The sequence below is a fragment of the Pan paniscus genome, chromosome 1, assembly GCF_029289425.2.
Source record: "Pan paniscus chromosome 1, NHGRI_mPanPan1-v2.0_pri, whole genome shotgun sequence".
Taxonomy (NCBI): Eukaryota; Metazoa; Chordata; class Mammalia; order Primates; family Hominidae; genus Pan; species Pan paniscus.
In genome coordinates, this window is record NC_073249.2 from 213,094,386 (window position 1) to 213,108,071 (window position 13,686).

Sequence of the window (13,686 nt, forward strand, 5' to 3'; positions counted from 1 at the left end):
AGTGGGTAAGTGGTATGATCTGTGGATTAGCTCTTAATAAGTCTGTTTAAAGACGAGAATATATTTGCAATCAAAAGAGGTCTTTGTGGTCTTTGTGATGTGGTTCAACTCACTGGCTGGCAGGTGGCAGAGTAGCCTTACTTACCAGGTGGGACGTTTCCAGAGTGAGCTTCCTTGAGCCCTTGGTTCCTCCCGTTGCTGGGAGGGAGCATTCAGGGACCCCCACCCCACTCCCACCGAAACCACCAACACAGAAGACAGAGCACAGAAACCAGAATGATCACTCCCAGGCTTGTTCCTCACAATCGCTCTTCACACTTTTATTGTTAATTCTCTTCACATGGCAGATACAGAGCTGTCGTCTTGAAGATCACCACTGACCAGGAAACGCCACTTTTACAAAATCATCCCCCCTTTTCACGATTGGAACAGTTTTCCTGACCGTCTGGGAGCGTTGAAGGGTGACCAGCACATTTGCACATGCAAAAAAGGAGTGACCCCAAGGCCTCAACCACACTTCCCAGAGCTCACCGTGGGCTGCAGGTGACTTGCCAGGTTTGGGGTTCGTGAGCTTTCCTTGCTGCTGCAGGGGGAGGCTCTCAAGAACTGAGAGGCTGGGGTATGCTTCATGAGTGTTAACATTTACGGGACAAAAGCGCATCATTAGGATAAGGAACAGCCACAGCACTTCATGCTTGTGAGGGTTAGCTGTAGGAGCGGGTGAAAGGATTCCAGTTTATGAAAATTTAAAACAAACAACGGTTTTTAGCTGGGTGGGAAACAGGAAAACTGCGATGTCGGCCAATGACCACCATTTATCTGCCCATGTGAGGGTCCGCATGAGACCCTTCTCCTAGATCCTTATCAGATCCCATACTGCAGCCGATTGACTGACTCATTAAATAACACAAGTTATAAAACTTTAAAAATGGAGCATTTACAGTCAGGGACATAAATACGTGCTTTTAAAAGTGTCTACATACATATTTACAGAGTTGCAAGATCAACCGTAGTAGCCCTGAAAAAAAAATCCCTTTATCGTGTGACAAATCGTGCTCATCAGAGCTCCCTCCTTCCGCTCTGGGTTTGATAGCTCACTATTGAAATTGGAGCTGAGAAAACAGCGCCCAAGTGGTCTCAGACATCCTTGTCTGGGGTCTGCCCCAAAGGCACAAAACCCAAGAACCTCACTGAACTGGGTCCAAACGCCAAGCTCAGCTCACCCGTTTCTCCGAGACATGGACTGACCGTCCTCCAGAGAGCAGGAGTCAGCCCCGTCCGCCCCTGGCAGGATGGCCTCCAAAATCTCTTCTTCCCCCTGTGCTTTTTAATCTTCCCATTTTTTTTTCATTTCCCAATTTGTTTTTTTCCTATTGCAGCTAATTTGAGAAGCTCAGACACTAAAGATGTTCGTGGTCCCACCAAGTGCGGCAATGAAGGGCGCAGGAGATCCCTCCCCTCCATACACCGTCCCCATTCCCTGCCCTTCCCAGGGGAGGAGACAGATCTGTAAGTGGGGACAAAGTCTTTCTCCCAGGTGCACCTGATCTGAGGTTCTCTGCAAAGACTCAAGAGCAATGGACTGATGAGAATTTCAAGTCTGGAAATGACTCAAGAGCCAGAAACTCAGACACCTTAGGCAAGGAAGGGGGTTTTCCATGTGCTGGGGCCGAGGGGCATGTTCAGGCTCGGTTCCAACGTGTCAATATGCTGTTGATTCCCAGAGATGTTTCCGGGAGAGGGAAGGTGGGGAGAGAGGGGTGGTACTGAAGGGGAACTCGGCCTCCTCCTGAAGGCCTTCCTAAGGCTGACCCCTGTGTCAAACCAAAGTCCCCGTAATGGCAAAAGACAACTCAAGAAGCAAAAAGCAGGGTCAAGGAGCTCTTGAAAAATTGCATAGTAGGAGAGGCCCCACCCCAACAGGAAGGCTGGGCTGCAGAACACGGTCCCAAGAGCTGCATCCAAGTATCATCCCAAAGGACAGCGTGGAGTCGGCCCCCTTCCTGCCGCCCCGGGGTTCGGGACCCTCGTTTGAAGACCACTCACGCGCCCGCACGAGAACACGTGAACACACACGCACGCACACATGCACGCGCGCACATGCACTCCCTTTCTCTCGCAGCCTCACACAACTGGGATAGGTCAGTACTCCCTGCAGGGCAGACTGCCAGTCCCTTTGGCTTCACTGATTCCAGGTCACTTCAGGTGCTGAGGAGAAAAAGAAAATAAAAATAATAACGGTAAGCACACATTCAGTGCCGACCATGGTGGTCCATGCGTTATTGCACTTAATTTTGTAACTAAACTGTTTATTGAAACATACCATACATAGAGCAAAAAGCACAGCTTGATGAATTTTCACAGTGAATACACCTGCAGAGCTGGCACCCAGATGAAGAATCAGAATGTGACAGCCACCCATCAGCCCCCGACCCATGACCCCTTTAAGGATACATGAACCCTCCTGCCCTCGGGAAGAACCGCTGTCCTCACCTCTAACAGCATAGACTGATTTCACCCATTTTTTAAGTTAAATAAATAGGGTCAACCAGTAATCTCCTCCTGCGTCTGGCTTTTTCCACCGAGTGTTTGTGAGAGCCACCCATTCTGTACGTGTGGTTGATGTTTTCAACCTTGTTGTTATGTAGTGTGCTATTATAGAAACACACCACCTCGGCCAGGCGCGGTGGCTCACGCCTGTAATCCCAGCACTTTGGGAGGCCGAGGCGAGCAGATCACCAGGTCAGGAGATTGAGACCATCCTGGCTAGGGTGAAACCCCGTCTCTACTAAAAATACAAAAAATTAGCCAGGCATGGTGGCAGGTGCCTGTAGTCCCAGCTACTCAGGAGGCTGAGGCAGGAGAATGGCGTGAACCCGGGAGGCGGAGCTTGCAGTGATCCCAGATCATGCCACTGCACTCCAGCCTGGGAGACAGAGCGAGACTCCGTCTCAAAAAAAAAAAAAGAAAGAAAGAAAAAGAAATACACCACCTCTATCCATCTATTCCTCTGCTGATCCACAACTGGGAACTTCCAGTTTGGTGCCAAGTGAGTCATGCTGCTGGAACATTCTCGTATGTGTCTAGAGGACACGTATGGTGCATATAGGTATGCATTTGTGCTGAGCGGAAATGCTGGGTCGCAGGATGTCCATAGAATACACATCAGCATTCTCATAGGTGTTTCCTGGTGCACGTGGGTACATATCTGCTGAGTGTGTCCCCTGCAGTGGGACTGCTGGGTCCTGAGGTACCCACATGTTCAGCATCAGTCGACACTGCCAAACAGTTTTCCAAAGTGATTGTACTCCTACTTAATTTCCTTTGGATGTTCACAACAACCCTCATGGCAGGCAGCACAGATCCCCATTCTATATGAAAGAAATGGAGGCTCAGAGAGGAGAAATTTTTACAAGTCTGCCGATGATGAGCAGCAGAGGTGAGACTTGAACCCAGTTCAGGCTCACTCACTCCAGCATCTGTGCGCTCTTCCAGTCGGGATGGGATGGCTGTTCCCGCATGCTTCCTCCGCAGAAACCACATTCACAGTGCTTAGTCCAGAGCTGAGCACATGGGTGAATCCTTAATAATGTTCACTGCAGGCTGGGCATGGTGGCTGACGCCTGTAATCACAGCATTTTGGGAGGCTGAGGTGGGCAGATCACTTGAGGTCAGGAGTTCGAGACCAGCCTGGCCAACATGATGAAACCCAGTCTCTACTAAAAATACAAAAATTAGCCAGGTGTGATGGTGGGTGCCTGTAATCCCAGCTACTCAGGAGGCTAAGGAGGAGAATCCCTTGAACCTGGGAGACAGAGGTTGCAGCGAGCTGAGATTGCGCCACTGCACTCCAGCCTGGGCGACAGAGTGAAACCCTGTCTCAAAATAAATAAATAAATAAATAAATAAATAAATAAATAAATAAATAAATGTTCACTGCATTGGGTTGAATTGGGCTGGGCCAAGTTCAGGGATACAGTTCTCTTGCCCAGTGGACCTGGTCACCATTACTATTACTAAAAATAACTACTGCTATTATTATTACTACCACTAATAATGTAATATTTCAATAATAATAATAATAATACCAGTTGTTTATGGAAGGCTAATTGCACACCAGGCACTTTGCTAAGGGTTTTTCATTCACTAACCTATGCAATCTTCTCAACAAACCCATGAGAGAGGTATTATTATTATTATTATTAACCCATTTCGCAGATGCGTGAATTGAAACACAGAGGCGTGAAGTAGCCGCTGAAGGGATAGCTCCAGACACTGTGCACCTAACCACTACGCATGTTCATTTCAATTCCCTGAAATGTCTCGATGGGGCTGGAAAGGGCTGTTTGCGGGGGAGTGGGATGTCTTCAGGAGAGGAGGCGTCCCTTCCCAGAGGACACCTGCTTATGCAGCAGACTGGCCTGTGTGCCCGTGCCCATGAGCCAGGGCAGGGGGAAGAAAAGGAAGCAGAGGCGGGGCCGGCTATGGAGTGGCTGTATTCCCTTGGCCTGGCGTGGCCAGCAAGTGTGGGTCTCCCCTGGGTCACGTGGGATCCATTAAAGGAGCCATCTTGCCAGTCCCCCACCGAGAGGGCAGCCCTCTGGGGAGGCCACAGCAGCAGGAGCTGGGGGCTGGACCTGAGGTGGAGGGGAGCTCTCATACAAGGGAGACGGGCCGGGATGGGCGACCTCTACACCCCCCACTCCCAGGACCCCAGGAGGGAGCGCATGTCAGAAATCCTGCCCACAGAGGGCCCTGAGGCCGCTGGTCTTAGCCAAAGGAGCAGCAACAGCTGAGAGAAGGATCACAATGGTGGCCAAACAGGTGAGAGGCTGTCCCTTCCCTGGGCCTCCCGCTGAACCCCCGGGGTAGGAAAGACACGGGGTGAAGACAGGATGTGCAAAGGAAGCCTCCCTATAGACTAGGCAGTGTGGCACTTTACTGCACTTAAAAGTGAACAGAAACCTCTGGGCTTTGTGTGAGTCACAGTAAAGAGGGTGCCACAGAGGCTGGTGAAAGGCAGGGCTTGCCAGAAACCAAGCTCCTCTGTGTTCATTCTCGCTGCACTCAAACTGTCCGGGAGACGGGTGAGGAAGCCTTGAATCCGGAATGGGCAAGAGCAGGCTAAGCAGCCAAAGCCATGGGTCCTTCGAGAAGGCCATCCTTTTTTCTGAACAAAACCCACATGCACACACAGTTTTGCAAGGAGGCACGGCCCAATTAGAAGTCAAAGATCCGTCCCAGGAATCAGAAGACCAGAGTGTTGATGTCAGTTCTGCCACACGCCCCTCCGTGTCAGTTTCCGTCTCTGTAAAATGAGGGCTTTGACCTGCACACACCTTCCTGAACTAAAATACTTTGCTGTGGCATTTTCATAAATCTGGAGCTATGTTAAACAGTGCTATGGACTGAACTGTGTCTCCCTAAAACCCTATGCTGAAGCCCTAACCCCTCCCTGTGATGGTATTTGGAGGTGGGGCCTTTGGGAGGTGATTAGGCTTAGATGAGATCACGAAGCAGGGCTCACGATGAGATGAGTGGACTTCTAAGAAGAGACACCAGAGAGCTTGCTCTCCCCCAGGCCCCCGCCACGTGAGGACACAGCAATAAGGTGGCCGTCTGCAAGCCAGGAAGTGGGCCCTCACCAGAACCTGGCTATGGTGGCACCCTGATCTGGTACTTGCAGCCTCAAGAACCATCAGGAAATAAATTTCTGTTCAATATTTAAGCCACACAGTCAGTGGTATTTTGTGATAGCAGCCTGAGCTAACTAAGGCAAACAGTATAAAGAGATTTTTTTTTTAATTATTTTAAAAATAATATAAGTAGCACATGCTTGGTGTAAGTACCAATTTAAAAAATGGAAAAAAAGCTACAGAAGATTTTAAGGAGCAAGTTACACGAAACTGCTGAGTTTGGAGCCTTCGTTGTTGGTGAGCAAACAGAGACCACAAGATGCAGAGGCAAACGACGTTAGGCCTCTCTTCATTTGATCGCTTCGCTTGGGAAACTGTATGTTTTTAAAGAAGGAAAAAGAAGGCCACCACCTAGGACAGTGCTTGGTGCTGGGGCAGAGCCTAAATTCATAAGGCTTGGCAAATGCTACATACATTTCATCTTCGTCATGGCCAAGCCTGCAGTGGCCAACAGAAACGGCCCAGTCTGTTTAGGAAGCCAGCCCAGCTGCACCTGGCTCTCCCTCCGGCTGCAGAGAACACCTGCTCTGGGGTGGAAGCAAGTCCCGGGTGCCCATCAACACAGAAGGTTCACGTAGCAGCCTTGGCCGCAAGGAGGATGCTGGACACAAATGGTTCCCAGAGTCGGAATTGTTCATCCTGGCATGGCCTCTCATTTTCCAGAAGACTCTAGCCACGTCCTATGTCTCTTCTCTTGGGGCCTCAATTTTTCCATCTGTAAAATGGGAGGTACCTCTCCCAGGGCCTCCCAGCTCTGTACTAACTTACAGTCCATTTCAACATTGTTCCATGAGACTCCAGCTCAGGGTCAAGTCTCCAGGTTCCCCTCTCAGGGAGCAGCTGGCCCCAGAGAGCCAGGTTCAGTTCCAGCAGCAGACCACAGACTCTCTGGGCAAGAGTGGATTTTATTTTTGCTCCCCTCCCCAAACCCCAAAGGAATAAAGCCAAGCCAGAAACTCCAACTGCTTAAGAAAGAGAGAAGTAAACAACCGGGAGCGGTGGCTCGTGCCTGTAATCCCAGCACTTTGGGAGGCAGAGGCAGGCAGATCATGAGGTCAGGAGATCAAGACCATCCTGGCCAACATGGTGAAACCCCGTCTCTACTAAAATACAAAAAAAAAAAAAAAAATTAGCCAGGAGTAGTGGCGGGTGCCTGTAGTCCCAGCTACTCAGGAGGCTGAGGCAGGGGAATCGCTTGAACCTGGGAGGTGGAGGATGCAGTGAGCCAAGATCGTGCCACTGCACTCCAGCCTGGCGACAGAGCGAGACTGTCTCAAAAAAAAAAAAAAAAAAAAGGAAAGAGAGAAGTGAGGTCTTGGGGTTGGAGGGCAGGCAGAAGGAAGAAAGGGTCTTCTCTTCCTGGCATAATACAAAAGACCTCAGAGTTTCAGAATTCAGCCCATTCTTGCCTTGAACTATACTCTCATTCCAAATGACCCTGGCTTGTGTTTTAACCACTGCCTCATGTTAAGCACACATTCCCAAACCTACATGTGTCCCAGAACCAGGGGGCCAGCTGCTAATGCAGGTTCCCTGGTCACACCCACCAGGATGGGCCTGTGCCATCAATACCCACCCACCAATACAAGCAGGGCTGTGGGGGGTGGTGGCCAGTCCCCTCCCTCCCATTAACCCCGTATTCAACATCTGTCCTGTGCCAACCACTTCCATGCTGGGTATCTCATAGGGGTGATGTGACTTCCCACAGAGATGTAAACTCAGGATTTGCTCACTGCAAGCTCCACCTCCTGGATTCACGCCATTCTCCTGCCTCAGCCTCCTGAGTAGCTGGGACTACAGGCGCCCACCACCATGCCCGGCTAATTTTTTTGTATTTTTAGTAGAGACAGGGCTTCACTGTGTTGGCCAGGATGGTCTTGATCTCCTGATCTCGTGATCCGCCCGCCTCAGCCTCCCAAAGTGCTGGGATTACAGGTGTGAGCGACCGCGCCCGGCTGAACTCGGGATTTTTTAATGGGGTTTGGCCCTATTCGTACTATAGTCCAGTAAATGGGATTTGAGCCTTTTTGGCCATTTTGTACATTTGGAACTGGACTCTGAGGTCTGTATTTATAAAAGCATCCTAGATCTTCTGATGTATGAGGTCCTCTGATCACTTTGAGATGCCGGCCTTGGGGACACAATGAATGCAGTTGTGTGGTGTCACCAACAGGGAGGGCCAAGCCTGCTTGTGGGTCACCAGCAGAACCCAGGTACTCCAAAAATGAAAAGTCTGCTTTCCATGTTTTTATCCAACAGAAATCTTAGAGTAATTCCAGGTTTTTACCATCAGAAAACCTAGGAAGAGGCTGTTTTAGTCCAAAATAAATCTGAGTTTTATATTTTATGGATTAGGACAGATTACATATCCCTTATCTGAAATGCTTGAGACCCGAAATGTTTTGATTTTGGATTTTTTTGGATTTTGGAATATTTGCACTACATACTTGCTGGGTCAGCATCCCTAATCCAAAAATCTGAAATCTGAAACGCTCCAATGAGCATTTCCTTCGAGTGTATTTCCTTTGAATGTCCTCACTCAAGTTCAGATGTTGGGGCATTTCAGATTTTGGATTTTTGGATTAGGGTTACTCCACCTGTATTATTTTTACTTTCAAATACATTGTGAGAATAGGAACTCGGTCGTCTTTTCTGGGCTTAACGCCTCCGAGGCAATTAAGAACTGAGTATAATTACTAGTTTTATCATTATTACTCCAATAATGACTTACCTAGTGCTTACTATGTGACAGACACTCTTCTAGGTGCTTCGCACATTTGACACTCGTAATTGTCACAATCACCCTATAAAGTAGGTCCTATTGTAGTGCCCACTGTACAAATGTGGAAACTGAGGCTCAGAAAGACTAAGTAACTTGCTTGAAGTTCGTAGCCAGCAAGTGGCAGAGCTGGGATGTGAAACAGGTGGTCCGGAGTCTGCACTCAGCTAAGTGCCCTCCTGGAGGGAGGCCCTGCACCGTGCCTGGTACACACAAGCAATCACACCCACTGCTTTCTCTCCTTCCCTCCCCACCCAAGACCCAAGCCCACACCCCCTTGACCCACCCAAACAGTGCCAGAAGCTGTTCCATCCTGCCTCGTACCTGTCAGGGAGCAGCCAGAGTGTCTACTCTTTGAAGAATGGTCCCTGGAACTGGGCTGCAGCCGGAGCTTTGACCTTCCTATACTGCCTGGTGATGTACGGGGCCGCTGGTGGACAGCATCGGGACGCCAAGCGGAGGCTGTAGCTGTGCAGGAAGAGGAACAACACACATTGTCACAGGAGCCCAGCCCGGTGCCCTAGACATTGCTGGGGGGGCTTCCTTAGTGCTGGTCACCACTTCCCAGGCCAGGACAGGATTGCACTTCCTGGACACCTTGAGGCCAGGTGCCTGGCGTCAGCTAATAGGACATGAGCTTTAACCACCAATGTGCACTTCTCCGTGTCCCATCCACCAATTCTCTCCCCTCGGAGGCAATCACAGAAGCACGGGCAAGAGGAGCGTCCATTGGGCTGGTTCTGAGACACCATGATGGGCAGTGCCATCTGGTGACCCCCAGTGGACACGCAGGTGAGCCAGAATGACTCCGATTGCATCAAAACAGCGGCTGTGCCCTTCTCTGATTCCATTTCCCCACCTGCCTCCCTGCTCTCCCCTCCTGCCAGGCCCCGACACCCATAAGGAAAAAAGCATCTGGGGAGGTTACTATTATCAAAGTACAAACACACCTGCACATGGGCTGGGTTGTGGGGAATGGAGGCAGCTCCATTGCCCTTAACCCCACACTCCACATCTATCCTGTGCCAAGCACTTCCATGCTGAGTATCTCACAGGGGTGACGTGGCTTCCCAAAGAGGTGAATCTAGGAATTTCGGGGGCATGGTTTTGTACTATTTGTACAGAAAAGCACCCCCAACCACCGCCCCCAGTAAATGGGATTTGATTTTTTCAGAAGGGCTTTTAAAAATTTTATTTAAAAGATAGATAACTCACACCATTAGTCCTCTCCTTTCGTCACTCAGCTAACTCGTACTTCTCTTTCATAGCCCAGCTGGGATGCTACCTCCTCCAGGAAGCTTTCCTTCTTTAACTCCTGGGTGGGGTGTTCCTCCAACAGGCCCCTTAGGTGTCCCCATCCCACCTGAATTAAAAGCCCAGAATAAGGTGTCTGCCTTTCTCATGAGCTCTGAGATCCCAAGGTCAGGATCTTTGTCCTGTTCATTGTTGCATCCCCAGCTTGGCACAATAAAAATAAACATCCGGCCAGGTGCGGTGGCTCACGCCTGTAATCCCAGCACTTTGGGAGGCTGAGGCGGGTGGATCACCTGAGGTCAGGAGTTCAAGACCAGCCTGGCGAACATGGTGAAACCCTGTCTCTACTAAAAATACAAAAAAAAATTGTCCAGGCGTGGTGGTGGATGCCTGTAATCACAGCTACTCAGGAGGCTGAGGCAGGAGAATCGCTTGAACCCGGGAGGCAGAGGTTGCAGTGAGCCGAGATTGTTCCATTGTACTCCAGCCTGGGCAACAGAGCAAGACTCCATCTCAAATAAATAAATAAACAAACAAACAAACATCCACTGAGTAAGAGTGATACATACAGGCTCACTGCATGTCCAGAACTTTGCTAGGTATTTTCCATAGACAAACAATCTAACTCTTCACAAAACCTACCCAGGTGGATACTGTTATTATCCCTAATTTACAGATGAGGAAACTGAGGCACAAAGAGCCTGTCACCTGTCTACCTCTCTAGATGGAAGAATGGAAAGTGAGGGGGGCCTCTGGACAAGGCGGCCCAGGTCAGAGGAGGTGGGAGGCCAGGCAGGTAGGAAAGCAGGAGGGACAAACACACCGGGAACCCTACCTGCTCCAGGTGTTTGCAGAGCCAGCTCTGCCTGCGGGAACAGGAGGCGGGAATGGAGTCCAGCTCAAAGCTGGCACACGGTAGAGCTCACATCAGTGGTTCTCAATCAGGGTACACACTTGGTAATGTGTGGAGACATCGTTGGCTTTCATACCTGAGGGAAGGGTGCTGCTACCGGCATCTGGAGGGTAAAGCCAGGGGTGCTGCTAAACCTACAGTGCCCAGGACAGGCCCCCACAACAAAGATTTAACCAGCCCCAAATGCTGACAGTGTCAATGTTGGCAAGGGAGCCCTCAATCAATATTAAAATAAGCAAATGCATCAACAGACGAGCAAATGTAGAAGGTGCTGGAGAAAAGCCTTAGACAAGACTAAGAGACCTGCTGTTGTCACGAGTGAGCCTCCCCCAAGGGCCTGGCTCTCTGTCAAGGTCAGGGCTGCCCCTGTTTGAATTCCTCCCCCGTGCTGTGCAGCCAAGGCCCACGGTCAGCTCAGTCTACTCGCCTGTGCAAGAGTTAAGGAGGAAACGGAGGACCCATGCTTCATACAACTGTGCTCCTGACGGGCCACCAAAGCAGCTAGTGGCCACCCCCGCCAACCCCATTCTAGCTGGCTGGTGCCCCAGGAGACCCAACCTGGGAGGAGACAGCCAGCTGGGAGGCTGCTGGAGACATGGACTCCTGTGTCCTGTTGGGCAATAAGAAACAGAGCTGGCAAAGAGCAGGTCCCCTCCCTACGATGTCCCCCTTCCCAGGGAAATGTCTACAGTGGTGTAGCAAGACCAGCAGAAGCTTTGGAGACAGACAAGCCCTGCATCATCAGTATCCAGCTTCTCCCTCTCTCTGCTATTAAATATCCAAAAGCCAGATCGATCACACAAAAATAACACCTCGACCTCCCAGGCCTCTCTAGCCAGCCAGTGTGTCTCCGCTCCCTTTAGCATCTGTTCCGCCTGGGCTCCTGCGGATGCAGCAACCATAGCGTCTCCACCAGGGGGCGCGCCTCCTCCCCGGCTCAGGGCGTCCATCTGGGTGGAACGAGTAGGTCCGGGGCAAAACCCCTGAAGGCAGAGGCCCCTCTGCTACCCCTCATCCACTGCCTGGCCTAATGGAGGACCACAGCAGCCAACATGAACATGGCCTCCATGACTCCCAAGGACTTTCTCAGTTTTCTCTCTGAACCCTCCCAGCAGCCCAGGAGGTAGGAAGAACAAGTGCTTTTATACCCCTTTCACGGATGAGAAAACTGAGGCTCAGATGGATATGGAGACTTTCCCAGGCGAGCAGAGCCCTGGGCTTTCAGCTCCTTAGGCCACCATTTTGAAGAAACACCAGGTCACTAATTGGGTGTTTCCTGTTAGGACGGGGACAGGATGTCGTGGGGGACTGTCCTTCCTGATCAAGAAGTGCTTCACTGTCAAAGAACTCATGAGAGCACAGTGCCCCCAGCCCCGAGATGTTAAATACCGAGGACCAAGGCTCCGGAATTGGGTGCTTCTCCAGGGCACAGTAGCAGTTAGCGCAGAGCCTCATGATTCTTGGTTCCCACCCACTAGCTGTGTGACCTCAGTGAGTCATGGACCTGTCTGAGTTCCAGGTTGATCTTCTGCAAAGCGGGAAGACCAGTTTGGGGTTACAGTAATGATTAACTTTGGAGAAAGGTCTCTGTGCAGGGCATCCTGGCACTCCAGTAGGTATCAGCACAGTGTCGTGACTGCAGCAGTTGCGGTTGGTGGACTCATATGGAGAAGTCATCACCCCAGGAGGATGCAGTATGGCTGCTGGAGACCTGGGGGTGGCCTCTAATAATCCTCATTCTCATTGACTGTATGGCCCAGGGTAAGCCACTCCCTGTCGCTCGGCCTCGGAGCCTCGGTTTCCTCCTCTGTAAAATGGAGACAGTCCCTGCCAGCCTGCCAACAGAGAGCAGGGCTGGAAGCATTTTGGTGACCAGGATTGAGAGCACTTTGCTTTCTGGGAAGAATCCAGCACATGTGAGATGCTCCTAGTGGGTGTGACCCCAGGAAGCATCGGAGCAGGAGGTGAGCCAGGGTCCTGACTGGTCCTTAAAGATTGAATGTCAAGTAAGACTTCTGTGTCAACACTTCGGTCAGACTTTTGGCTCAAACTCCTGGGCAGGGCTCCAGACCCGCACACCCACTGTCTGCCGGGCCCCTCCACTTGGATGTCTAATGAGCATCTCACTTTAACACGGCAAAGTGGGACATGCTAGGGTCCCACCTTGCTCCCGCCCCTACCAGGCTCCAGCCACACTGGACTCTCGTCACTCTTCTCAGGAAATGGCACTGCCAAACGTGTTGTTGTTACAACTAAAGCCCAATAGCCCTTTTCTTCCTCTTCTATTCATTTTGCTGCTTCGGATTGGCCATAGACCTAGAAACCACACACATTTGAAGCAGGCACACCATTGAGCAGTGTGCTGTGATCATGGGGCCTGTGAGACCCCCGCTGTGCTTACCCTCAAGCTGATCCATCTCCGGGTCTCTTAATTCTGCCTCCAGGTCCACACACCTCTCTCCACTCCCATTGCCACCACCCAGCACAACCTGTGGCATCAACACCTTCCACGGGGACTGTGGCAATTGCCACTGCACTGTCCCCACTTCGATGCTGCACCCTCCCCCCCACCACCAATCCATTCTCCACTAAGCAAAAAGAGAGGCCTTTATAAGGACCACCGGACATGACCACGACACTGGACCACATCACTGCCCAGTGCAAAAGTGGCCCAAGCCTTCCCACACAGAGTGCTGTGCGCCTGCTTGCGACCCTCCCAGTCCCCTCACGCACTCTGTGTTCACCCTGTGCACTTGTCTCTCAGCCAGGCCAAGCTCTTCCTACCTGGTTGCTCCCCGCCTGGCTTTCCCCTGCCCTGCCCTCCTCTGCCCACAGCTCTCTCCCTCCCACCTTGTGGGTCTCAGCTTAAGTGTCTCCTGAAAGAGGCCTTCTCTGACCTCCCCACCTTAGTGGCAACCCCAGCCCTGTTCCCATAGCCTTTGGAGTTCCCTTCTGTCTTCCTTCTGTCCTTCTGTGACTTTCTGGGCCTTTTGCTCACAGCTTTTCCCACAGCAATCACCTTGCCTGTCGAGTTGCTTACTCCT

The 13,686-nt window shown here is 51.1% G+C and overlaps 1 protein-coding gene across 5 annotated transcripts in view; it reads right to left on the reverse strand.

Moving 5' to 3' along the window:
* Window positions 1-292: 292 nt before the first annotated feature.
* Window positions 293-13,686, reverse strand: part of PRDM2 (PR/SET domain 2) — a 129,743-nt gene continuing 116,349 nt past the window's right edge. For 4 of the 5 annotated variants that reach the window (XM_034955733.3, XM_034955757.4, XM_063594685.1 and 1 more), the window contains one exon: window positions 8,800-8,943. In XM_034955733.3, coding sequence (XP_034811624.3) covers window positions 8,823-8,943 — 121 coding nt within the window. In that variant the 3' untranslated portion in view covers window positions 8,800-8,822. Of the gene's footprint in view, window positions 2,209-8,799; window positions 8,944-13,686 lie in introns of those variants that run through there. The other variant, XM_034955791.3, reaches the window with a different exon arrangement.